Raw genomic sequence first — 25570 nt, 5'->3', positions numbered from 1 at the left:
AGCACCGCTGCAGCGCACAAGCCCCCACGCTGGGCCAGGAGCGGGGCTCTTTACCAAGCCCCACTTTCCTCACCAACTTCGTGCTTTCCCCCGTGGCCTAACGGGCGCTTGAGGCCTGGAACCACCTCAGGGCAAGGGATGGGAGGCTCTGATCGCAGCGGGAGGGACGGGGGAGCAGCGCTCGCACCAGGAAACCCTCCCTTCCTCAGCGCATCTGCGTGGGAGCGAGCGAGGCACCCAGGGAGCCCCCTGCGGCAGCCTCCAGCGAGAGCAGCGAGGAGCAGCGAGGAGCAGCGAGGAGCAGCACGTTCGGCCCAGCTGGCTCCGTGCGCGGGGGGAGCGGTGACACAGGGCAAAGCCACGCTCCCGTCCCCCCCAGCCTCGGGAGCAGCGCAGCTCCAGGGCTTCGGCTCCTGCATGGGATCAGGAGCGCGGCCCCCAGCACCAAGGGGAGGTTTCCCGTGCTCGGTTTGGACGCGGCCGCTGGGGAAGTGAATCCGAACCGATGGAAGCAAATGAGGAGCGGCTTGAACCTGCCCGAGGGGAGACTGAGCTGAGCTCTTAGGCAGAAGCTCTTCCCTGTGAGGGTGCTGAGGCGCTGGCACAGGGTGCCCAGAGAAGCTGTGGCTGCCCCATCCCTGGCAGTGCTCAAGGCCAGGTTGGACACAGGGGCTTGGAGCAAGCTGCTCCAGTGGAAGGGGTCCCTGCCCGTGGCAGGGGTTGGAGCTGGAGGAGCTTTAAGATCCCTTCAACCCAAACCAGGCTGGGGCTCCCTGATTCCATGAAAACGTGTTTAAAATCCTGCCTTAAACAAGCTCTGAATCCCACCATTGCCCCTGCGCAGGCTCCTGTGCCCCCGCAGTGCCCGTGTGCGCTCTGTCCCTGCGCACATCCCAGGGCACCTCTGCAGGGCATCGCGGCTCCACCAGCTCTGCTCTCCCCTACCACCAGCACGGAAGCCACAGGGCTGAGGAAAGGGCTGGTGAGGAGAACGGGGAGGGCCGAGGGAGCTCGGTGAGGACACGCGGGCGGTGCAGGCCAGCCCCACCAGTGCACTCTGTCCCCGGGGCCCTACTGCATCCTTTCCGTGGGGTGCCTGTGATCCCCACCCTGCTCCCTGCCTTGGGAACACACGGCACAGCCAGGACATCGCCTCAGCCCACCCGGCACCTCCAACCCCACGGGGGCCTCCCCTTTCAGCCCATCCCCTTTGCTGCTGCCCCAATGCAAACACGCTCCAGAGCTGCTCTCCAAACACGTGCAGAGCCCCCAGAGCCTGGGATTCATTCACTGAGAGCTGGTGGCTTGCACGGAACAGCCTCACATCCCACGGGAGCACTGGGACCTGCCCCAGGGTCAGGTCCAACAAGGGAGCATCGCCTGGTTGTGTCTGGCACAGCCAGGCTGGGGGCAGCAGTGGGAGCAGGGGTTTGTGAGGGCCACTCTGCCCTGCCCAGGGATGCCTGATCCCTTGGGAAATCCCTTTTCCACCCTTGGAAAAGAGCCCTCTGGTTTCCAGCCAAGGTGCTCTGGTCCCCTCCTCACTCAGGAAGGGATGTCCATGTCCACATCCATGCCCACATCCGTGCCCACATCCATGCCCACATCCATGCCCACATCCATTCCCACATCCATGCCCACATCCATGCCCACATCCATTCCCACATCCATGCCCACATCCATGCCCACATCCATGCCCACATCCGTGTCCACATCCGTGTCCACATCCATGTCCACATCCATGCCCACATCCATGCCCACATCCGTGTCCACATCCGTGTCCACATCCATGCCCACATCCATGTCCACATCCGTGTCCACATCCATGTCCACATCCATGCCCACATCCATGCCCACATCCATGCCCACATCCGTGTCCACATCCGTGTCCACATCCATGTCCACATCCATGCCCACATCCATGCCCACATCCGTGTCCACATCCGTGTCCACATCCATGCCCACATCCATGTCCACATCCGTGTCCACATCCATGTCCACATCCATGCCCACATCCATGCCCACATCCATGCCCACATCCGTGTCCACATCCGTGTCCACATCCATGTCCACATCCATGCCCACATCCATGCCCACATCCGTGTCCACATCCGTGTCCACATCCATGCCCACATCCATGTCCACATCCGTGTCCACATCCATGTCCACATCCATGCCCACATCCGTGTCCACATCCATGCCCACATCCATGCCCATGTCCGCCTTCCTCGGCTCCCGCAGCACCCCCAGGGCCAGGGAACATCTGGATGCCACGCAAGGCACTGGACCAAGAGTGTCACCTAGTGGCCACAGAGCTGGGAAAGGCTCCATGATCCCACAGGGACCCCCCACACTTCCACACAAGTGGGTCCCGACAGCCCCCAAACCTCCCGGCTGCAGCAACCTGGAGCACAGCAGCGCCCGGGGCGCCCACATGCAGCCCAGATGCTGGGAATTCGGGGTGGGTTTTCCCTTTAAGAGCTCTTCCTCCTGAACGGAACGCAGCAAGCCAAGGGGAGCCACTGCTTCCCATGCCCTGTACCCTCCTGTGCTGCTGTAAGCACCGAGCCTACAGCCACAAACCAGACAGGCACCAGCGCGCCGAGGGGTGGGAGTCAGAACCCATTTATTTCAGAAACACAAACCCAACCAAACCCCTTGTGAAACGGAGGGGGAGGCACCGAGCACAGGCTCTGGGAGCTCCTGTCAGGGCAGCGCCAAGAAATCAGCTCCATACAACAGAGAGGAAGGGGGAGCAGGAGGGGACCCACCCCGAGCTGCCCCAGCCCGGCACCGGCAGCCCCTGCAAGGCTCCATCTGCAGCCCCCACCCTTAAAGTGCAGCAGGGAGTGGGGGCAGAGGGGATGGCTCCCCCCCGCCTGCTCTTGGCCTTCCCCTGTGAGCCACAGCAGTGCCCATGGCGCCATCCAGCTCCCTCGTGGTGGCCCCAGCGGTCACCACCCCGGATCCCAACAACCTCACACGGCCCCAGTGGCACATCCTGGGGCAAAGCACTCCCCAGGGGCTGCTGACAGGGGAGGGCTGGGGCTGAATGAAGATCCAGCGAGGAACAGCGCATCCGGCTCAGCTCCTGAGGCAGCAGGGATGGAAGGAGGAAGAAGGGATGCTGCTGGTCCTGCACAGGAGAGCCGCGCATCTCCTGGCAGCCTGAGATGCGCCCCTTCCTCCTGCACCCCAGGGATGAGCCGTTTACAAGAGCAAAACCCAGAGGGACTCAGCAAGGGCTCCACAGGGGTCCGGAGCCTGCAGACAGCCCCTGGGGAGCCCAGCTCAGCTCCTGCTCTCAGCCAAACCCCCCCCAATCGCGCCCCTGCTCCTCTCAATATATTATTACTATTATGTGCAAGTGGGTTTGCATCCGACAACACCGAGCCCTCCCCTCAGCCCTGCTTGTGCCTCAGAACCTTCCCCCTTCCCGGGGGGGCCCTGCGGAGCAAAGCGTGAGGACAGGAAAGACTCCAGCACCCCCCTCCCTCCCCAAGCCCCGGCCCTGTCCCGCACCCACCCCCAGCCCCTGCCCACAAGGACAGTCCACAGGGGCCGGCTCACTCGTCCCCCTCCTCCTCGTGCTGGTGGTGGCTGGAGGCAGGAGGCTCCTCCAGCTCCTGCTGCTGGTGGTGGGCATAGTGATGGGGCGCGGGCCCCTCGGCGGGCAGGCTCTCCTCCGCGTTCAGGTACACGTTGAACAGGGCTCCCTCGTGGCTCGGCTCCTTCCCGCACGCCTGGCAGCTGCAGTGAAGGATCTTCTCCACCAGCTTGTCCACCCGGGGGATCTCGTCGTTGCCTGGGCAGTCCAGGGTCACCTGCACGGAGGGAGGAGGACGGGGGGGTGAGTGAGCAGGCTCAGCGACCGGATGGGCACGGGGATGTGGGTCTGGGCTGCCCCATGCCCTGCACATGGTGCACTACAACACAGAAGTGGTGGCTCATTATCCACATAAAGAAACCTCTACTGCCAGTCTGCAAGGCAAGAGCTCACTGGAAATGTCTCATAAGGGACAAGGTGCAGGGAAAGTCATAGGATCATCATAGAGCCATGGGATGGGTTGGGTTGGAAGGGACCTCAAAGCTCATCCAGCTCCAACCCCTGCCACAGGCAGGGACCCCTTCCACTGGAGCAGCTTGCTCCAAGCCCCTGTGTCCAACCTGGCCTTGAGCACTGCCAGGGATGGGGCAGCCACAGCTTCTCTGGGCACCCTGTGCCAGCGCCTCAGCACCCTCACAGGGAAGAGCTTCTGCCTAAGAGCTCAGCTCAGTCTCCCCTCGGGCAGGTTCAAGCCATTCCCCTTGGCCTGTCCCTACAGGCCCTTGTCCCAAGCCCCTCTCCAGCTTTCCTGCAGCCCCTTTAGGCACTGGAGCTGCTCTCAGGTCTCCCCTTCAGGAGCCTTCTCTTCTCCAGGCTGCCCCAGCCCAGCTCTCTCAGCCTGGCTCCAGAGCAGAGCTGCTCCAGCCCTCGCAGCATCTCCATGGCCTCCTCTGGCCTCGCTCCAGCAGCTCCAGGTCCCTCTTGTGCTGCTGCCCCAGAGCTGGATCAGGGCTGCAGGGGGGGTCTCCCCAGAGCACAGCAGAGGGGCAGGATCCCCTCCCTGAGCTGCTGCTCACGCTCTGGGGGTGCAGCCCAGCACACGGGGGGTTCTGGGCTCACTGATGGGCTGTGTTGAGCCCTGGCTCAAGCAGGATGCTGCTCCCAGTCACTGCTGGCACAGAAACCTCGGCAGTAACTCAAAGGCCCCCCACAAGATCGCTGCTGAGCATCTGAGAGCCTGGACTGACCCATCTGCCCGAAGGCAGGAGCTGAAAGCACCGCAGAGCTGAGCCCAGCATCCTGGCGTGCCTCAGAGGCAGGGTTTATGGCTCTGCCAGGAGCAATGGGGGCATGGAGCTGTTTGGACTGGACAGATGGGCTGTGGGGAGCACTTGTGGACATCAAAGAAGGCAAAAACTCCCAAATGGGAGGAAGCAACAACAGGAGTGGTGGAGGGAAGGGGCACGAGGGGTGAGCACAGGGATGAATAATGCAGGGCCTGATGGGAATGCTTCTGCAAACACTGACACATGCATCGTTCATCACTGCAGTCCAGTTGCTGCAGCAGCCCCTTCACCAGGCATCCTGAGACTGGTGCTGCCACTGAGAGGCACCCAAACTGCGACTGGGGAGCCTCAGGGAAGGAGAATCTCTTGTCCTGAAGTGGTGGCAGAGCAGAGCCCAGCGCCCCCAGCAGCAGGACCCCTGGAGCAGGCAGGGAGGGATACTCACGATTTCCCACATGGACTGGGCTGGCATGCAGGAGTCACAGTGCACCAGGGACTCTGTGGACTGAGGGAAGGTGTTGGGGACGCTGTAGCTGAAACACTGCCCCAGACAGGCCCTGCAGAGACAAGAGGAGGGGTGAGACCTCAGGGGAGGCGCTGCTCTTCCCAACAGAGGCAGGAAGGAGGAGATGCCACAGGTCAGGAGGCAGCCAGGCAGAAGCAGGGCGTTGTGCGAGTGGCAGCCCCGGAGCCACCGCAGTGCCGCTGCACCCAGCTCCGCGCTGGATCCGTACCTGTTCTGGATGGACTTGGACTCGCAGCCGCTGTGCCCCACGATCTGGGTGATGTTCTTGGCCTCGCACCAAGCGCTCTTGTCGGGGAAGAGGGCGAGCTTGTTGATGGGGGGGGGTGCAGCCAGGAGCAGCGCTGGGAGGAGGGCACCGACCACGAACCATAACATCATGGCCAGCTCTGCCGGAACCCTGCAACTGCACACAGGGAGCGCAGCGTTAGGAGGGCAGCAGCAGGCACCGCTGCTCCTGCAGCCCCGCAGCCGCTCCCGGCAGCCACAAGCCCTGCTGTGCCCGCGGTGTTGGTGCTCACATCAGCCCCGGGCCGAGCGGGCTCTGCAGAACAGCGCGCAGGGAGCGGGGCATCCTGCTCTGCCCCTTCCCTCTGCAAGGGGAGCAAGGCCCCGGGTACCCAAGCTGCTCCCGAGCTTCCCATCACCTCCACCCCCAGCCGGGCCGGGTGTTTGCAGGGCACCAGCATCGCCTCCACGGGCTGAGGCGGCAGAGCGAGGGGGGAGCCCCCTTCCCGCTTCCTTTGCTCGCACCCACAAAGCCAAAGCGGGCCCTGCCGGCAGGGCCGAGGGGCAGGAGCTCCTCTCTCCCCCGGGAAGCGCGCAGCAGGGGTCGCTGCAAGGCAGCGGCGAGCAGGGAGAGGTGGGAAAGCCTCCATGGAGAGGCCGGGAGCGGCCAAGGACCGAACCCGCGGTTCCTTGTGCGGAGCCGCTCAAACCCAGGAACCGCGATGGGAGCCGAGCCTGCGGGGAGCGGGGTCCCTCCGGCAACAAGCACGAACCTCGCTCGCAAAGGCGGTCAGAGAAACCCCACGCAGGGTTTCCCTGTGGCCAGGCGAATTCCCGAGGCACGGTGCCTGCATTAACACTCCCAGTGACCGGGGACAGGCAGATGGAAAAGCATCATAGGAACAGGGGAATTTGTTATTTCCTCCTGTTTATTTATCCAGATGAAGATCCAAGGCCCACACTGGAAAGACTCCTGTTGATTCCCAGGGCTCCTGGGCCCAGCCCTCTAATGCTTGCTGGGGAAGGAGAGGAAAATGCCTCGGTTATCAGACACTGGTGCCAGAGGCAGCTCCATGCTGGGCGCTCCCCTGGTCTCTGCAGTGCTCCCCAACCCCTCCTTGGCTGCAGGACCACGACGCTTACCTACATAGAACCATGGAATGGGTTGGGTTGAAGGGATCTTAAAGCTCCTCCAGCTCCAGCCCCTGCCATGGGCAGGGACCCCTTCCACTGGAGCAGCTTGCTCCAAGCCCCTGTGTCCAACCTGGCCTTGAGCACTGCCAGGGATGGGGCAGCCACAGCTTCTCTGGGCACCCTGTGCCAGCGCCTCAGCACCCTCACAGGGAAGAGCTTCTGCCTTATCTCCAACCTGAACTCCCCCTGTTTCAGTTTGAACCCATCACCCCTTGTCCTATCCCTACAGTCCCTGATGAAGAGTCCTTCCCCAGCATCCCTGTAGCCCCCTGCAGACACCGGGAGCTGCTCTGAGGTCTCCACACAGCTTCTCTTCTTACATGACTGAGACACCCTACAAGAACCTCTCACAGCTCCAGCTCACGTACATTAAGGTCATTATGAAGCAAAGGGGTTTGTCCTGGTACCCCTTCACTGAGCCCAAACTCCTGGATCTGAATTGAGAGACAAGAGATGCTGCCCAGCCTCCATCCCAAGGCAGCAAGAAGAGGGCATCCTCATTCCCTGGTCCCGGGACCTCTGGAGGAATCAGGCAGTCTCTCTGCTAACCTCTGTTTCCTCGTGGTACAGGAACTAATCATAGATGGCTCGGGTTGGAAAGGACCTCCAGGTCATCCAGTAATGGTATAATGCAGCAACACCTTTACAGCCCTCCCACCACTTGCTCATGTGAATGCCCCAGTCCCCAGTGAGAATACGTGCACAAAGCAGGGTTTGCAGCTCCTGCTTGGAGATAAGCAGAGGGGTTTAGCCCCTGAACCTGCAGCACCAGCAAGGAGAGTGGTGTGGTTGAATACATTTGACCTGAAGACAAGGCTCAGGGCTTTCTTGTGCTCCCTGAAGGTTCATTTCCATGTCAATGGGGGAGCTCTGCAGTTCCTAAGAACCCAGCTGAGCTGCGCACACACTTGGCTTGCTCAGCACCAGCCTCATTCCTCAGACACCAGCAGCTCTGTGCTGAGGAATCTCGCCCCAAAGGCAAGTCCGAGATCAGGGCTGGGATGTGACCCAAACAGCAACTGCAGCCCCCGGGGAACAGCCGGATTCCTCGGGAGCCAGCTCACAAGCTCACATCCACATGCCCGTTACAGAGCAATTTCCTCCTTCCCAAAGCAAGGTGGTGGCTGGGGTTTTCCAGGTTTCTATGCAACTCCCCGAGCAGAGAGGCAAACACTGATGTCCGTGCAGGCAGACCGGCTTCCCTGGACCTCTTCCCTCGCCCCAGAGGGATGTGTTCAATAGAGGGGTGTTAGACCCAGTGCCAGCGGCAGGAGGGGTCACCTCCGAACACCTGGGCTCGTCTCCCTTTGATTGCGAGAGGAAGATGAGCGAGGTTGTGCTCTGCTAACGCACAGGACCCGGCCAGCATTCAGGAAAGCCCTTGAACCTGTGCTGAAGCCTCTCCTTTCCCGAGCAGGGATGTTTCAGCAAGCAGGGCCCTAGCAGAGGTGAGCAGGGGAGCTCCTCTATTGCTGGAGCAGCTACAACTCTGCCCCGTTCCATCCCTCGCTGACTTGAACCAGCCGCATCCTCACAGTGCCTTCCTCCTACCCTGGAACCTGCAGGGCCGCAGTTCTAGTCAGTAACGAGGTTTATGCCAGTGCTTAGGAAAACATCGGGTGCAGCTGAGTTTGGGAGGGAGCCTGGGATGGAAAGAGCCTGCTTGCAACCCCGGCGTGCTCACTGGCACAGCTCAGCCCAGTCATGCGAACGGAGCTGCCGCTAAAGCCGTTCATCTGACAGCAGACACATGGGGGCAGACAAAGGCACCGTGTTCCCTCTGCCCCCGGCTGGGAAAGGGAAGGCGAAAAGGAAGGCAAGGCACCCGAGCAGGTCTGCAAGCTCCCCATTAGATAAAGGCACGGAGCGCATTCCTCTGTGACAAGCTAAATTACACGTTGCAGCCCCTACAGGAACAAGTGTGTGCTCCCCGGTGCTGACCCCGGCCCTGGCCTGCCTCACAGGGGCTCTTTTCTCTTTCCACCCCAGGGCACACGGGGCTTTGCCTGAGAGTCAAAGCTGTTCAAGCAGAAAGTTCAGCCCGGCTCCATCCGAGCCAGCAGCCCACGGGGTCTCTGCCCGCTCCCTGCCCATGGCAGCCTCCTCCTCCATCCCTTCCGCACGCGTTGGAGCCATCGAATGACTCAGCCCTTGAGCCTGGCACATCCCAGGCTCCGGAGACAAACAACTCCTCAGCGCAGGCACAGCTGCAGCCTTGTGGGGAGCAGCTCCAGAGCCCTTTCCCAGCCCGTCCCCGTGTCCCTGGAGCTGAGGGCAGCATGTCCCAGTGCTGGCGGGTCCCGAGGCACCGCCTCAGCATCCTTGTGATACCCTTCGAGAGCTGGTGTTAGCAGGCTCAGCTGCTCCGTGTCACCTCGAGGAGCTCCTTCCTCCCATCCCAGGGGCTCTCAGGACAGACCCCGCCAACGCCTGGAAGCAGCTGGGAAATCTACATGGTTACAATGAGGGGAATTACCTCGGAGGCCGCATTCCCACATCCAGCCCACAGCTGTTCCCGGCCACTTGGAAACCAAACACGGCTGCAGGACAATACAAAGCATCTGGTCAGTTTTACCCTCTTTTTCCAGTGGGGAGTTTACACCATCACAGGAGAGCAGCCTGCAGGTGGACACGGGGAGTATTCCATCAGCAGGTTAACACAGTTGTAGGTATTTTCCTTATCCAGGATCTTGCAGTTTTGCCTAACACAGTAAACTGCAGACACAGGCAGATTGTGCTCACGGCCACATCCCAGGTTCTGAGAGACAGCAAGCCCCTAAGCCTTACACACATGGCTTAGCCAAGGCTCAAAGCCTGTGGGTACAGCACAGAAACAGTGTCAGCTCCATGCTGCAGCTAAGGAAAATGAGGTTCAAAGCTGGGAAATTTGCCCTACCTCCAGGCCTAACTCAGATCCCAATCCTTGTGTGAGATGCAGAAGGTCTCAGCATGGACACGATGCAGGTTTCAGCTTCTGCTGTGGATCAGAACTGGGATCTCCACCTTCCTCCCCTGCTGCCCTGGACACAGGGGTGTCCTGAAGGAGCCAGCTTCCCACCCAGCACGGCTCTGATGCCAAGCGCCCAGAGCAACCCCAAGTTGGTGCTGGACATGAATCACAGCACTTGAGGGTCCTGCCTTGTGTTCAACTCATCGTCTGTGCCATTCTGCTGCATGGAGCTGCCACACAGCACTGCAGGGAGAGGAGGAGGCACCAAGGATGCGCTGCTGAATGCACTGCTCCGTGCCTCAGCTTCCCTAATGGAAGAGCAGAGACAGGAGAATGCCATATGCTGGGTGAGCTGATGGGTGCAGAGAGAGTGGGAATGCACAGGGAGGGCTTTGGAATGCTGCAGGGAAGAGGCTGCAGGGGCAGGAGGGGAGGGAGGCCGCCAACAGCCCCTGCCCCACACGATGCCAGTGGGGACACGGTGCTGCAGGGTAAGGAGAATGGAAAGCCAAGGACTCCAGTGGGATCTCTTCTGCTGTGTGGAAGTGGCTGCAGGGAGCTGTGTGTGCTGGGAGGTAGGAGATTATTTAGGCACCTAAGAGGAAGCAGAGCCCCAGTAAGGGATTTGGTGGCAGCTGGAAGGAAACACGGATGTGTCCCACAAAGAGCACAGCTCTCCTCAGACGCAGGGTTTTGTCTCTACAGGAACTTCTGAATGCTGAAAGGCAATTCTTCCACTCAGTATTTGCTCACACGGAAGAAAAGTTCTATCGAGACAGCTTTATTAGCAGGGAAAGTTTCAATCTAACCTGTGAAAACTTGGAGAGTCAATAAAACCTATCAAACCAATGGTTTCATTCAGTGCTTGCCCTTACTTGCCAGCTGAGTTGAGGTAAAACTACATCTGTCAAAACCACAAGGTACAGCATCCTCTGGGGACTCCACCGTTGTGTCTGCAACAGCCCAAATCCATCCCATGGATGCCACAGCAGGGGAGAGGGAAGACAAGGATGCACTGAAAATGGGTAGAGGTGATTCTTGAGGCCAGCAAGGCTCCACTGAGCACACAGCCCCTGCTGGGAGCTCCAGGCTCGCTTTGAGCTGCAAAAGCAGGGAAGGAACAGTGGCAAACAGGGAATTCCTACAAGAGGGTGTCCCATGTTTAACACGCACAAGAATGGGTCCTAAACCTCTCTGGTAACGGAGCAAGAGCTGTGCCATGGGTGGCTCCTGCTGCCCCTGCCCCTTTCCAAAGCAGGAGGTGTCAGAGCTCCCCGTTCGGTCACATACTCCTTTCACTCACGCATGGCTGCGTCATTCACAGCAAGGAAGCAGAAGCAGAGCAAAGCCCTGCAGCAGTTCAAAGCCCTCTCCCTTCCCCAGTCCTAAAGCCTTTGGTACATTGGGAGTTTAAACCTGGCCTCTCGACCATGCTCTGAGCACTCAGAAACTCAGGTCTTCTGCAGCTGGAAAAGAAACCCCAGCTCCTTTACCTACAAAAGCCACTGGAAAGTTACCTATGGACTCATCTAGGCTTAGAACGGGGTCCTGAAGGAGCTCTGCTGGAAAAGGGACATGCAAACAGCCTGGGGAGGAGGCAAGGGTAACCCAAAGTGCTCCTGGTGGCTTATTTCAATTGCTCAATTTCTGCATGAAGAACAATCACGGACAGGAAAACACATCAACAGGAATACATCCCAGCCCCACAGCACCCTCCAGCCCCCCTCTTCTTCAAGCACCTGCTCGAAATGCGGGGCTCTGCTGTGCGGGACCTGGGAAACAAACCTGGAACCAGCTCTGGGGAGCAGCAGGACTGGGGTGCTCGGAGGACTGGGGGAATGGAGAGCGCCCAGGCTGCATGTGAGAGCCCGAGCAAGGAAGGACGAGCCTGTCGCATGCTTTGGCTGAAGCAGTCCCCACGCTGCAGCTCATAGGAGCAGCAGGCACTTACAAACACAGCTGGCAGCAGCGCTCCAGCCAGAGGCCTCGCTCGCATGTCTGGACCTGAAGGAGGCTCGACTCCCTCCTGCGTTTCCCCTGGAGCTGGTGATTCCCACACAGCCATCCCACACATCCCTCTGGAGCAGCACTGCTGCTGCCTGCGGCTGAGGGTACCGGCTGCGGGAGGACGAGAGGTGTCCACATGTGAACTGTGGATCCAAACCCCAACCCCAGCACTGACTGCTGCCCTTGAACTGGGCTATGAGCCCTAAAGCTGCCCCAGCCCCCCTGCGAGCAGCCGCTTCCCCACCAGCACGGCAAGGGGCTGCCTTTTCCTCCACCACAGCATCACTAACCCGGAGCCTGACCCCTATCAGTCCTACCACCGACAGCACGGCCCCAAGGCACCTGAGCGCGGTCACCACTTCCCTTGCTGAAGCCACAGCCTCTCCCCTCCTTTTTTGGTTGAAGCAGCTCTCAGGGTTGGTGGTGAAACCCCCCCCCCGGCGCTCACATCCCCCGGGGCCTGCTTTGCAGGCTGGCACCAGCTCCCTGGGGAGCGCGGCTCCCAGCAGGCCCAGTTCTGCTTTCACTTAGGAGTGAGGTAAACTGGGACCGGCTCCTCGGAATGACTCCAGTGGTGCAAATGAGATCAGAACCTGGCACCGCTCGGCTTGCTCACAACGAGCAGGACTGGAACCAGACACAACCAGTTCACAGTGGCCACCGGGACCGGGGCTCCTCAGCGAGCACACGATGGAGCAGGCAGGGACGGGAGGTGGCTCGGGTGCCACCGCGCTGCCGTTCACCTCCCTCGGTCATTCAGGACCAAACTGGCACAGGAACATGGAGCCCTGTCCTACCCAACGGGGCTGCGCCTCTGGGATCAGGTTCCCGGCTGCTGGAGCAAGAGGGAAGGAGAAGGGTTTGCAGCTGAAGCTGTGGATCTTTCAGCAATGGTTCAGGATCCTTCCTGCCCTGTTCCTCTCCCTTTATGCCCTTTTAGGCCGTATCCTGGTCACAACTGCAGAAATCCAGTCGGCTGGAGCACTGTTTTTCCCTCTTTTAGTCTCTGCCTTACGCTGCACCAGCCTCCTCAGTTTTAAACCCAACGTCTGCATTCCCTACCCATGGCATTGACCGCAGTAGCTCTAATTCTGAAGCAGTGCAGGGCCAGAGGCTTTTGGGGGTATCACAACATCTCACAGCCCACTTGGGATGTGCAACTAACTACCAGACACTGCGGGCTGAGCTCACACTTGATGTTTAGACACTGTCTCCCCTAAAGTGCAGGATTTGGCCCCATAACCACACTGAAATCAAACTGTGAACCCGATGCTGGTCCTTTCCCCTCTCTGGACAGTCGCCTGAGCTGTGTCTCACAGAAGGAGGAGGTTTAAGCCACATCATCGAGAGCAACCAACGCAAGGGCCCGATCCTGACGCCATTTCCAAAGCTCAGCTCCAAAGCACTGCAGTTTTGGCTGGAATGGGGGGGAGCACCCAGCACCGCTCCACAACTGAGTCTTGGGTTGCTCCGGTCCCACCATCGGTGCTCATTTACACCCTGGTCCCTTCCGCCCCCCCAAACGGCACTGTGTGAAGAACAAAGGTCTGGGGAAGCAGGAGCGCTAACGGGAGGCACAGGAGACAGAGCACCCCTCAGCCCACCCCAAAAGCACGATGTTATCAACCAGCAGGGTTTTAGGACTCTCCTCCATGAGGTTTCTTTGCCCTCCGCCGTGCTGGAGCCCCCCAGCACTCTGGTCCTTGCTTTATCCCAGAGGATCTCTGAGCTGAGCAACCAGAGGAGGGTTTTTCCAGAAGACTTCAAACAACGAGGAGCCGGAGCAAGGCTGGAGCAAGTCCCCGGCTCTGATTGCTCCACAGGGATACAGGGGCTGGTGGAGAGCCTGCGACCACGTTAACGGATACAGCATGGAGCCTGGGGAGGGATAACTGCCCAGGAGCTCACTGTGCTGCTCGGGCAGGTTTCCCACTGTACCAGCTTAACACGACCTCAGCGATGCCAACACACAAAGTTACTCCAACATGAGCAGGTCTTCAGGGCTACTTTAAAAGCAATTTGGCTCAATCCTGCACTTCCTGGGCACCCCAAAATTCCCTCCAGCTTTGCCTCGCTCCGGAAAGGCGACCGACCGGGCACTCGGGAAGACTTTGCTCATTCACCCTTTCTGCAAGACCACAAACTCCCCAAGCTGGAATCCAGCACGGAGAGGTCAAGCCAAGAGCCCGGATTCTTCTCAGGGCTGTTTGCAAACACTTGGGATTTTTAGACCAAAGGCAAATTCCATTTCCCATCCTGCGGTTTGCAAATGGGAGGCAAAGCTGCCTTTTAGGAGATGGGAGACTGCCTCCCAAAAGCAAAAGTGCCCATTGTACACAGCCGAGTTTTGGCTGGTTGGATATTGCAAAGAGGACATGCAGTTCTTAGGCTAAAAATACAAGGGAAAACCCGGGCCTCGCCGTATCTTTCCCACTCGTTTCAGTGGAGCGCAGATTCTTCTCCAAAGAAAACCTACAGGACAAAGCTACAGTGTCCCAAAAGCAACCACTCCACACAGGCTGAATTCGGAAGCCAGTGGGGTTAATCCTGTATATAAATCCTATACAGGAAAGGTAGATTGTGGAACAGAGCATACGATTTCCATACAAGTGCCCTTGTAAGAGAAATGTTAGTGGGCAACAAGATTCTTGTATATAACAAGTGAGAATTGCCACAAATACCGAGGCAAACTGAAACACTTCCTTACAACTCAAGAAACAGGTAGAGAGCCATAGGATCTAAGCCTTTGTAATACACCAGCAAGCACGAAACCTATTTGTAGGCTACAAGGGTGTAAATTCATCCCCTTTTTCAAGTAACAAAAGTTCACTGCTTTGCCATCCAGAAAATCCCGTTCCTTCACACTGCCCGAAGCACTCCCCGTCCTCTGCCGCTGCGGTTAATCGATAGTCGGAACGCTCCCGTTCTTCCCTCCGCACTTTTGTTGGAAACCCGAAGGCGATGGGCAGGACTCTGCGCCGCAGATGGGGACCAGCGCAGCGCGGCTCCCAGCCCTTCGGCTTCTACTTTCTTTGCGCTAAAGCGGCGGTGGGAATCGTTCAACGCTCGCACAGCGGCTCCCCCGACCTCCGCCTCATCTGCAACTCATTTCTGGCCATGGCCACACTCTCATCGCACGCGGGGATCGGTGGCGGGGGGAGCAGAAGGGGAAAGAGGCGGAAAAGCGGCGGCGGCGGGTGCGGGGAGGGGGCCGAGGCGCGGAGCCGCGGTACTCACCACCCAGGCGTCGTTGGGCTCAGCCCATGGGCTCCGGGGCCGCGGCGGGCGGCTACAGCCCCGCGGTGCCCGGCGGCTGCCGCATCCCCGGCGCCGCGGCCCAGGGAGGCGCGGGGCGGGCGGGACCGGCCGCCTCCCTCCTGCTTCCCTCCCTTCCCTCCCCCCGGTGCCGGGCTCCGGGCGGTGCCGCCGGCCCCGCCGCTCGCGATTGCACAATCGGGGCGGGAAGCGAGAGGAGAGGAGGGACGGGACGGGGCGAGGGAGCGGCCGCGGCGCGGGGAGCCCCGCTCGCAGCTCGGGCTGGGCGCTGCAGGCACGGGGGGGCCGAGAGCGGCGTGTCCCGAGCGGGAGAGCCGGGTGCGGCGGCTGCAGCCGGGGCTTGCTGCGGAGCGGCAGAAACAAAGTGTGGGCAGGGCGCACCGAACGCGAACGGCTCCCATTTAAACCCAGTGCTTGACAGAGAGCGCCTGGGGTAGAGCCCTGGCACGGGCACAGGCTCTGGGGAAGCTCTGCAACACCAGAGCGGACGGGTTTCTCTTTTCTTTTTGCTTCCCTTCCTCTTTCTCATCCTTCCTTTCCCTTCTCTTTTGCTTTTCCTTCTTCTCCTTCTCTTCCCTTTCTCCTTCTCCTTTCCATTCCCTCCTTCTCTTCCCTTTCTCCTTCTCCTTTCCATTCCATTCCCTCTTTCTCTTCCCTGTCTCCTCCTTTCCTTTCCATTCCCTCCTTCTCTTCCCTTTCTCCTTCTCCTTTCCTTTCCCTTCTCCTTTCCATTCTCTCCTCCTCTTCCCTTTCTCCTTCTCCTTTCCATTCTTTCCTCCTCTTCCCTTTCTCCTTCTCCTTTCCTTTCCCTTCTCCTTTCCATTCCTTTCTCCTTCCCTTTTTTCTTTCCCTTCTCTTCTCCTTCCCTTCCCTTTTTCTCTCCCTCTTCCCATTAAAGAACTACCAGCCAGCCCCAATCCCAGTGAAGCCCATCCATCGCTGTCTTTCAGCTGCAGTAATTGCTAGAGAGCGGAAGGACTCTGTAACGGTGCAATTAATCTAATGGAGGCCTCTACATTAAACACTGGCACAGCACTACCCAAAGCAATAGATACCTGCAAGGCTTGGATGGGCTTTGCTGGCTCCTGCTTGTGTGGAGATTTGCATAGAGATCAGAGAAGGAGGAAGAGGAGGTGGTAAGAAGGCAGCAGCTGTGCTGAGGGGAGAGCTGGCAGCAGCTTTGGGGCTGGGGGTTAGCTCAAGGAGCCTGGAGCCTGCCAGCAATGGAACAGTTTCCTGCTGCTCTGTTCCCTTCAGCTCCAGGACAACAGGAATCTGTAAACAGGGTTGCAGAACCCTGCTGCCAGCATCGCTTTGTCACCCTGTTAGATACAAACTCCCCAGGCCCAAACTGTGCTCACCTCCAGAAGTGCCAACAAGAGGCAGAGGAGAAGCCTTTCACCATCAGGAGCCTGAGCTCTCATCTCCCAGTGTGGTCACCCACTGCTGAACCTGGGCTTTTGGCTGCTCTCTCCCTGCTCCTCATGGCCAGCACAAGCAGCAGTGAGCTCCTGCCTGGGAGACCACTTTATTCCAAATGCCCCATCCCTGGCAGTGTTCAAGGCCAGATCGGACACAGGGGCTTGGAGCAAGCTGCTCTAGGGGAAGGTGTCCTTGCCTGTGGCAGGGGTTGGAGCTGGAGGAGCTTTAAGGTCCCTTCAACCCAAACCAGGCTGGGATTCTATAATTCTATGAATAAAATAAGGAGTGAAAGAGGAGACATCTGAGGCTTGGAATCAATTTCTCATGGCTGTGGATAAATGAGGGGAAATAAAACATAGATATAACCAGCTACAAAGCAACAGACCACGGGCATTAAAGTGAAATTCACCTCAGTACATCTGGTCCGTGGTTCAGTATTTGGATGGGTTCTGTGGGATCCTTAGCACTGGGGTGTGATGAGTGTGAGAGGAGCACCAGGCTGCATGCAGAGCTGTGAGCCAGCGTGCAGCTCATTCACTGCTGCCCTCTGTCCTTCGTGTTCCAGTTCTGCAAGCAGCAGCCAAGGGGAACATGGCAATCCGTGTGTCTGGGGTGGGAGAGCTGAGGTTTTCTGGTGTCAGAAGCAGCAGGCAGAGGTGCTGTGTGAGAGCAGGCTGGGTGGAGGAGACAACCTGCTGCTGGCACAGCCTGGGCTAACACTCTTCATCTTCAGCATCTTCAGACTCTTGCTCCACATCCACCCCCAGTCACCAGCTCCACCCAGCTCTGGGGAGCTCACTGCTGGCCCCTAACCCATTCATGTCAAACCACAGTGCTGGTATTTGACATAGAATCATAGAATAGTTAGGGTTGGAAAGGACCTTAAGATCATCCAGTTCCAACCCCCTGCCATGGGCAGGGACAACTCACACTAAACCATGTCACTCTGCCCAACCTGGCCTTGAACACTGCCAGGGATGGAGCATTCACAACCTCCTGTGCAACCCATTCCAGCACCTCAGCACCCTCACAGGGAAGAGCTTCTGCCTTATCTCCAGCCTGAACTTCCCCTGTTTCAGTTTGAACCCATCACCCCTTGTCCTATCGCTCCAGTCCCTGATGAACAGCTCCTCTCCAGCATCCTTGCAGCCCCCTTCAGACACTGGAAGCTGCTCTGAGGTCTCCACGCAGCTTCTCTTCTCCAGGCTGAACAGCCCCAGTGTTCTCAGCCTGGCTCCATACAGGAGCTGCTCCACTCCTTGAGCATCCCTGTGGCCTCTTCTGGACTTTTCATCCTGAGTGATGTGACACAACACACGTCTCCTCCTTCACCCCCCAACAAGAGCCCATTTCGTCAGCCTGTTATCCTCCACTGCAGACAGACACCACATGAAAACAGAGCCTTGCCCTAAAGCTCCACACCCCCACCTGTGCCTTCCCCTTTCCCCTGCTGTGGGATCACCAAGGCTTCTGTGCAGCGAGACACAGCAGAAACCTGCTCTCCAGTCCCCAGGAGCTTCCTTCCCTCCTCCCTAGCCCGCTGCTGCTGCTTCGGGCCTGCTGACAAACACCCACAGTGCCAGGGGCTCCCCGCTTGTCAGGACAGGACGGGGAGCTGTGGGCGTGAGAATTAAAAGGGTGTATTTGAAAGTTAAAAATAACCCCATCCCTTTTATTGGTGCCTTCACGCAGATTCCAGGGCTCCCTGCCCACAGCTGCCTGCTGGAAAACATAGGGGGGAGAGGGAGCTGGGAGAAGAGGGGGTGAAGGGAGAGGCTGTGTGTCTGAGGGCTGCAGGGAGCAGCCATATCCCCACTGCTGGGCCCATGCTTCAGGTCTCCTCCAGTGACTTGTGTTTTATTCATGATCCCCAGGACACATCATGTAGGGACCAAAGAAGGGCTCTCAACCTGAACCAGAACCATGGAGTGTTTTGGGTAGGAAGGGACTTTAAAGCCCATCCATCTCCAATGGATGATGCCACAGGCAGGGACCCCTTCTACTGGAGCAGCTTGCTCCAAGCCCCTGTGTCCAACCTGGCCTTGAACACTGCCAGGGATGGGGCAGCCACAGCTTCTCTGGGCACCCTGTGCCAGCGCCTCAGCACCCTCACAGGGAAGAGCTTCTGCCTTATACCTAATCTAAACCTACCCTCTTCCATCTTAAACATTCCCCCTTGTCCTATCTCTTCATACCCTTGTAAAAAGGGTGCAAAATTGCATTGGAGCTCCTCAGAACAAAGATGGCTCTTTACCAGCTCCCTGGTAACATCACCTGCTGAAGTTGAATTCCTACTTCTTGGCTCCTAAGACATCTCCAAGCACTTCAAACTGCTGTGTCTAAGGGTATATATGCCTGAGGTGAAGGAAGCAGCACTCACGCCAGGAGATGAAGGCAAAGGTTTTTTGATTCCCCATCACCATCTTGGGTAGATGAGGGGAAGGGACAATGGTGGCAAGTAGGATGTGAGGAGCATGTAGCTAACAACATGCTCGTCAGGTCAATCCACACTGAGCATCTGCCTTAATAACACACAGGGGTAAGGAGAGGCTGGAGGGGAGGGTTCAGCCACAGGAGGAATTTCAACCAGCCACCTCCATCAGGCCACAGCTTTAGGGTAACAGGTTTGAGCTCTGTGCTGAATCCCTTTGCATAAGCAAAGCAGAAAGGCACGAGTCCTAGGGGTAACTTGGCCAAGCTCCACTTGCCTGGCCATGGGCAGGAGAGACCTATGGATGGACCTGGCTGGCAGGGGCTGTGCTTGGTAGTGAAGGAAAAGGATTTCTCATAGAGCTCATTAGAAAACATCTGGGCTCAGCAAATGACCTGGAATGCGACTCGGCAGCGGGGTGCTCCTCTCTTCCGAGTGCCGGGAATGCGAGCTCCTGCAGGGTAAGACTCCAGCCAGCTGTTTCCTCTAATCCCATCAGCCTTCCCTTCCACAGGGGTCCGAACTCGGCGGGCAGGAGAGGAGGAGAACGTCCCCTTCCCTCCCCTCGGTGACTGGGATTAGTGGTTTCTCTCTAGTGCTGTGCCAATGCATTTTGGGGCCCTGGGGCAGCAGTAAAAACATGTACCCCTCCCATCGCTGAGCAAGTCCAAGTGTGTTTAATCGCTCTATTTTCCACCTTGCCCAATCATTCCCTGCTCCCAGGCATGCTAGGCCCCTCCGTCCCTCCCTTCCCCAGCAACTCAGGTCATGCAAAATCCTTCCCCTGTTCAGCTCATGGCTGCAGGGGCAGTTTCTAACAGGGAGGGCTGGGAAGAAGCAGGTGCCCTTTTCCCTGCGAGTTCAAACAGCTTCTCTCTTTCTACTTCCAAAACACTGGTTTCCTCCAGTTCCATTCCAAAGGGATAAATCCCCTCCGATAACCATCTTCTTTGCTGCTGCACAACTTCCCCCTGCTGCAATAGCTCAGAACCTCTGCTTATAGCAGTGCTTTCTCTTGCAGCGCTGCCTGAAGGGCCCAGCCAAGCTCAGGGCCTCGTCACAATAGGTGTTTGTATGTGTTTAGAGACAGCTCTGGCACCAAAGCACCGACAAACTGTCAAGCAGCAGAACAAACACAGAACACACACGTGTGTGCAGGGAACATTTTGCACATTACCAAAAGGAAACCAGCACCGCCTGAGCCGGGGTGACTCAGCCCACTGCAATAGTGAGCTGCTCTTGCATGTTGCTGCTGAACAAACTCTGGCTTCTAAGAAAAGCATCCAAAATCCAAAGCATCAAAGTGCCAGTTTCTGAAGTGCTGCTGCTGCAAGAGAGAGAGTCAGCATTCTTTAAACTTAGGGTTTAAACTTAGGGTAACAGAGGAAAAGGAATGTACCAGTGGATTCACTAACAGCCCCCACCATACAGAGGACAAATGCCAATATAACTCTTAAAGTGATAACGTGATTTTCATCTTTTAGAGGGTGTGGTTCATAAAATCATAAAAACAGCACCCTGAGAAATCTGCTTTCACTGCCTCCTGCTCCTCCTGCCCTGAAGCAGGGTGGTGATTTCATAGAATCCCAGACTGGTTTGGGTTGGAAGGGACCTTAAATCTCCTCCAGCTCCAGCCCCTGCCACGGGCAGGGACCCCTTCCACTGGAGCAGCTTGCTCCAAGCCCCTGTGTCCAACCTGGCCTTGAGCACTGCCAGGGATGGGGCAGCCACAGCTTCTCTGGGCACCCTGTGCCAGCGCCTCAGCACCCTCACAGGGAAGAGCTTCTGCCTTATCTCCAACCTGAACTTCTTGTTTCAGTCTGAACCCATCACCCCTTGTCCTATCGCTCCAGTCCCTGATGAACAGCCCCTCTCCAGCATCCTTGCAGCCCCCTTCAGACACTGGAAGCTGCTCTGAGGTCTCCACGCAGCTTCTCTTCTCCAGGCTGAACAGCCCCAGTGTTCTCAGCCTGGCTCCATACAGGAGCTGCTCCAGTCCCTGAGCATCCTCGTGGCCTCCTCTGGACTTGCTCCAGCAGCTCCATGTCCTTATGCTGAGGACACCAGCACTGCACACAGTGCTGCAAGTGGGGTCTTAGCAGAGCACAGTAGAGGGGCAGGATCACCTCCTCTGACCTGCTGGTCATGACTTCTGGGTTTGTGAAGCAGGAAACACTACTGCAGGTGGTGAGGAACTGAACAAAGCTGATCAGGAGCTTCTCCTTGCTTTCTTGAACAGGCTGAGACATCTGTGCTAGCACTGGACCAATTCTGGGCCAGTACGGGTTTAGTTTTGGTAGCAGGGACTTGCCTCAGTGGCTGCTGCAGTGTATGACAAGAGTTAATGTTGAAGCCTTAGTTTAATAACCGCAGGCTCATCCCGTGCTCAGAGGAGTCACCGTGACCTCTCTATCTGCCAGTCTACCTCTAGTTCTACCTAATATGGATATAAACCCCACAACATTGCAGATAGCAAACTAGAGCCTCCCACAAGCACGTGGCATACTAGGATGCTCCCAAAGGTTTCACAGTTATTTCTCAGGCCTTAAAAGAACCCAATAAACTTCCTCTGTTCTGCCTGACATGGTGCAGACATTCCGACCCAGTCCTTCCAGTGCACCTCCAGTCCAACTTCAAGTTCAGCACCAAGGAGGAGGCAGAATACCCTCTAAAACTGCTATGAAGGAACACACTCCTTCATCCAACCGGAGATTTATGAACTGAATTTGAACTGATAAGGGCATGACCTTTCCTAGGAAGGGGCACACACTCCTAACCCAGAGCTGGAGTCTTTACAAGCACTCCCAATAAAGCCTGCAGATGAAGAGTGATTTATTAGTCACCAACAACTTTCTCAGCATCTTTATAAGCTCCAGGAGGTGGGTATCCACCACCACCAGGAACACAGCTAGCAGTGGTGTACAGCAAAGTGCTGACAGCCAGAAGTCACAGGAGGAACAGCGATCCACAGCTGAATTTCCATAAACTATGTTCCCGTTTAGCTTCAATCCCAGTCAAGCGTTTCACTGTGGGTGGGCTATAGGCTGGACTCTCGGAGCAGTTAAGACACGGGACACGTTGCATACAGCTGCCTACCAGAGCTGCCGGGCCAGAATGTGCACTATTCCCATTTACAAAGGCAGAGCTGGGGTGGGAGGTGAGGGAAAAGTTCATTCCTTACTGTCAGGATGTGTGTGGTACGGGGAAAAAGCACCAAACCCCATTCAGCTCCCAGCAAATGGGCAGCAGCGCCTTGTGGATGCAGGATGCTGCTGGGAAACATGGGTTTCCTCCCAGGTCCCTGATCCTGTGTTCCCCAGCTCTGCCACCAGCTTCTCCCTTCTAGCTAAGAACTGTACCTCATGGTACATCACTACCACAACACCTTTAGTCCACTCATGCGCCCACTGCTTGTGTTTGCAAACAAGCACCTTTGTGATTTCTTCTGCACTGCTCCAAAACTCCAGAGGGAACCCCATAAGAATATCTGGAAAACCAGTTCCTTCTCCTACTGAAAATCATCCACCATGTGAAGCCTCTGGAAGAGTCGTGTTACACCATCACTGCTGTGTTTCCACTACTGGAATGATAGTATCACCTTGATCTCCTCCCTCCATCTCAATCTGTTACCTAAGCTCGTATCTAAGGTACATCTGCTAAGGCAGTGACTGTCTTCTGGAATTATGCTTACGTCACACCTAACCCAGCCATGTGCTATTCCGTGAGATGCAAAGAATTGATAACACATTTCAATATTTACCTCCTCATCAGATTTAGATTCACACCACAAGTCAATATTGAGGACCTCAGTGTTTTACACCTATTAGTGATTCCATGTGCAATCACGTCCCAGATGCTAAACCAGAATTCCTACCTTATCAGAGCTTTGCCATTAAGAATTTGGGGTGACTTGAGGATAGTGAATGGCTGCAGAACATACCCTGCTGGAGTCTCCCAGCTCAGGAAGTGGCAGCTTTCCCCTAAGGCTCCAGCATCTGCTAAGTAAAAGCACAGTGGATGGCTGCTCGGGGCAATGGCTCGAGACTCAAACTCGAGTCCCAGCTGCACGCCATGTTCCCCCTGAGGCTTGGCACTGACCTTGTCTACAGCTTCTCCCATCTTTATAATGGGAATTCCAAACCCTTCTACCTCCCTGAATCCCATCTGTTTAGTTTGTAAAGTCTCCAGGGCAGAGACTGGTTTTTATTTGTGTGTACAGCACCACATACAGCAGGGTCCTGATCTTGGCTAAGGCATGACTGAAATACAAAGAAATGACGGTGTCTTGATCAAACATGAAGAACTCAGATAAACAAGGGAAAAGCAACTTGATTCCCCGCAGTCTCTGCTTTTCCATGGCTTGTTTATCCATCACAAAGCTTCAGCAGACATCTAATCAAGCTGTTAAAGAGGCAGATTTGTGGCCAGTCAAGCACTGAGGGAGCTGTTAAACGTTCAAACCCAGTTCTATTCAGCAAACAGCTTTTTTCCCCTCCCTCTCCTAGATAGTGGTATCATTTCTTTACTCACTCTATACTCACCGTTTTCCTATTAAAACTGCACTGGGGTGCTACAGTAACTTCTCCACTAAAAGGTCTCATTAATTTTGGGTAGGGACACCTGATTTCTTTAGGCCTATCTTGTTTGCCCTTTTTGGTACTGATCCAAATCACGCTACAGTTCAGACGAAGCAATGATTTCAGCAGGCTTAAGAACGAAGGAAAAAGGTGATAGTTTCCAGATGAGTGTATTATACTAAATTTAACATGCCTTTTGGTACTTAGAATTTCCACTTTTCCCCCTTCCATTTACGTAATTAGAAATCAAGCATCAAAAAACTGTTCCTATTCCATTCTCAGTTGGGAACAGTATGGTCTTATTCCCACAAAGGGAAAGAGGAGATATTCAGCACAACTTACATAGACAGGTTCAAAACCAGGATTTAAACAACTTTAATTAAACCAGAAAAAAACACAGGCCCATTATGTCTTAGTTATATATGTGTATATGCATGTTGTAACACCAACAACCAGCAAGGCAGCTATGAAAAAGACTATATAAGTTCTTACCCCATTTGAAGAGCATTTTAAATGCATTTAAAGAGCAATCTTACATGCCACTTTTATAATTGCACACCATTTCCACACTCACCACAGTGGAGCTTCTATTAATGAGCAAAACCACTTGTTGTGATCATTCTCACTCCAGCAACAAAGGACACATTGTGAAATGGGATCTACAGTGGAACCCTCTGAGTTCCAGAGCCAGAACTGCTTGATCACAGGCCACAGTAGATCAAAGCAAGCAAGAATTAACTCCAGGAGGTCGTATTTCATAGAATCCCAGCCTGGGTTGGGTTGGAAGGGACCTTAAAGCTCACCCAGCTCCAACCCCTGCCATGGGCAGGGACCCCTTCCACTGGAGCAGCTTGCTCCAAGCCCCTGTGTCCAACCTGGCCTTGAGCACTGCCAGGGATGGGGCAGCCACAGCTTCTCTGGGCACCCTGTGCCAGCGCCTCAGCACCCTCACAGGGAAGAGCTTCTGCCTAAGAGCTCAGCTCAGTCTCCCCTCGGGCAGGTTCAAGCCATTCCCCTTGGCCTGTCCCTACAGGCCCTTGTCCCAAGCCCCTCTCCAGCTTTCCTGCAGCCCCTTTAGGCACTGGAGCTGCTCTAAGGTCTCCCCTTCAGGAGCCTTCTCTTCTCCAGGCTGCCCTAGCCCAGCTCTCTCAGCCTGGCTCCAGAGCAGAGCTGCTCCAGCCCTCGCAGCATCTCCATGGCCTCCTCTGGCCTTGCTCCAACAGCTCCACGTCCCTCTTGTGTTGGGAGCCCCAGAACCAAGTGTTGGATTTGAACTGAAGCAGCTCACACCAGGGCAGAACAAGGCATTACCAAGGACACTGAAAAAGCCCAGAACCCATCATTGTGGCTCAAATGACACAGCATTAAGCTAAAGCTTTTTGTGCGCTTTGGCAGTTATTGCATTCAGCATTGCTTTTGGTTCTCCTGTTTCTTACCCAGGTTGATGGTCTTCTCTCCAGCTGAACCCAGACTGCTAGCACCACAGCACACACACACTGAGAACTCAATAAAAACACTTTCCAAACCACAGAGGAGCTATGACTCCAAAGTACATAGCTCAAATTAAAAATTGGGGCCAGATAAAATGATTCCAAATTGGGAAGAAAGCAGAGATCCTGTTTCCAATAAGCTGTTTTGACCTGACTGATGAATCCAGCCCGGCAAGGGAGGAGGTGGAAAAACAAGGACATGCTCAAGCAATGGTCCTGGATGGTATCATGCTTTGACAGTCTTTAATGCTGCTCTGGCATTAAAGCTATTTAGTTTCACAAGTCCATTGCTCTAGGCAAGCTCTTCAGCTCCTGTTGACTCTGGGCACAGCTCAACATGGCTCTTCAGTGCTCAAGATCCACATATGAATGAGCCCGCAGGGGGATGCGGTGTGGCGTAACTGCTGTGGCACCTGCACCAAATCTCAGCCTCATTGCTAAGGAAGATGAGGAGCTTCTCAAGCTCTCTGAACTCAGCACACTGCCCCTCAGTCCATCCCCTTCTGGTTTTGGCATGGTTAAAGCAAACACAAATATTGCACAACTTGTTTTCCATTGTGTTTTCCTTTCTGGAGAGACTTTTTTTGGTCACTTTTCCATCTGCCAGCACTCACCATCCAGCACAGCAGGTTTTCAGTA

At 56.3% G+C, this 25570-nt stretch overlaps 1 protein-coding gene across 1 annotated transcript; it reads right to left on the bottom strand.

Moving 5' to 3' along the window:
* Nucleotides 1–3491: 3491 nt before the first annotated feature.
* NBL1 (NBL1, DAN family BMP antagonist) lies at nucleotides 3492–15118 on the bottom strand. The gene is made up of 4 exons (XM_061357354.1): nucleotides 14973–15118; nucleotides 5568–5762; nucleotides 5279–5390; nucleotides 3492–3824 (listed from the first exon to the last, which is right to left on the bottom strand). Exons 2-4 carry the CDS (start codon nucleotides 5735–5737, stop codon nucleotides 3567–3569), a joined length of 540 nt encoding a protein of 179 aa, XP_061213338.1. The 5' UTR covers nucleotides 5738–5762; nucleotides 14973–15118; the 3' UTR covers nucleotides 3492–3566.
* Nucleotides 15119–25570: the final 10452 nt, after the last annotated feature.

Source organism: Neopsephotus bourkii, unplaced genomic scaffold (assembly GCF_033783945.1).
Source record: "Neopsephotus bourkii isolate Nb327-2 ecotype Australia unplaced genomic scaffold, CSIRO-AGI_Nbou_v1 NB_891, whole genome shotgun sequence".
Taxonomy (NCBI): Eukaryota; Metazoa; Chordata; class Aves; order Psittaciformes; family Psittacidae; genus Neopsephotus; species Neopsephotus bourkii.
The sequence above is the reverse complement of the archived record's forward strand: the minus strand, read 5'-3'. Positions and strand labels throughout refer to the sequence as shown.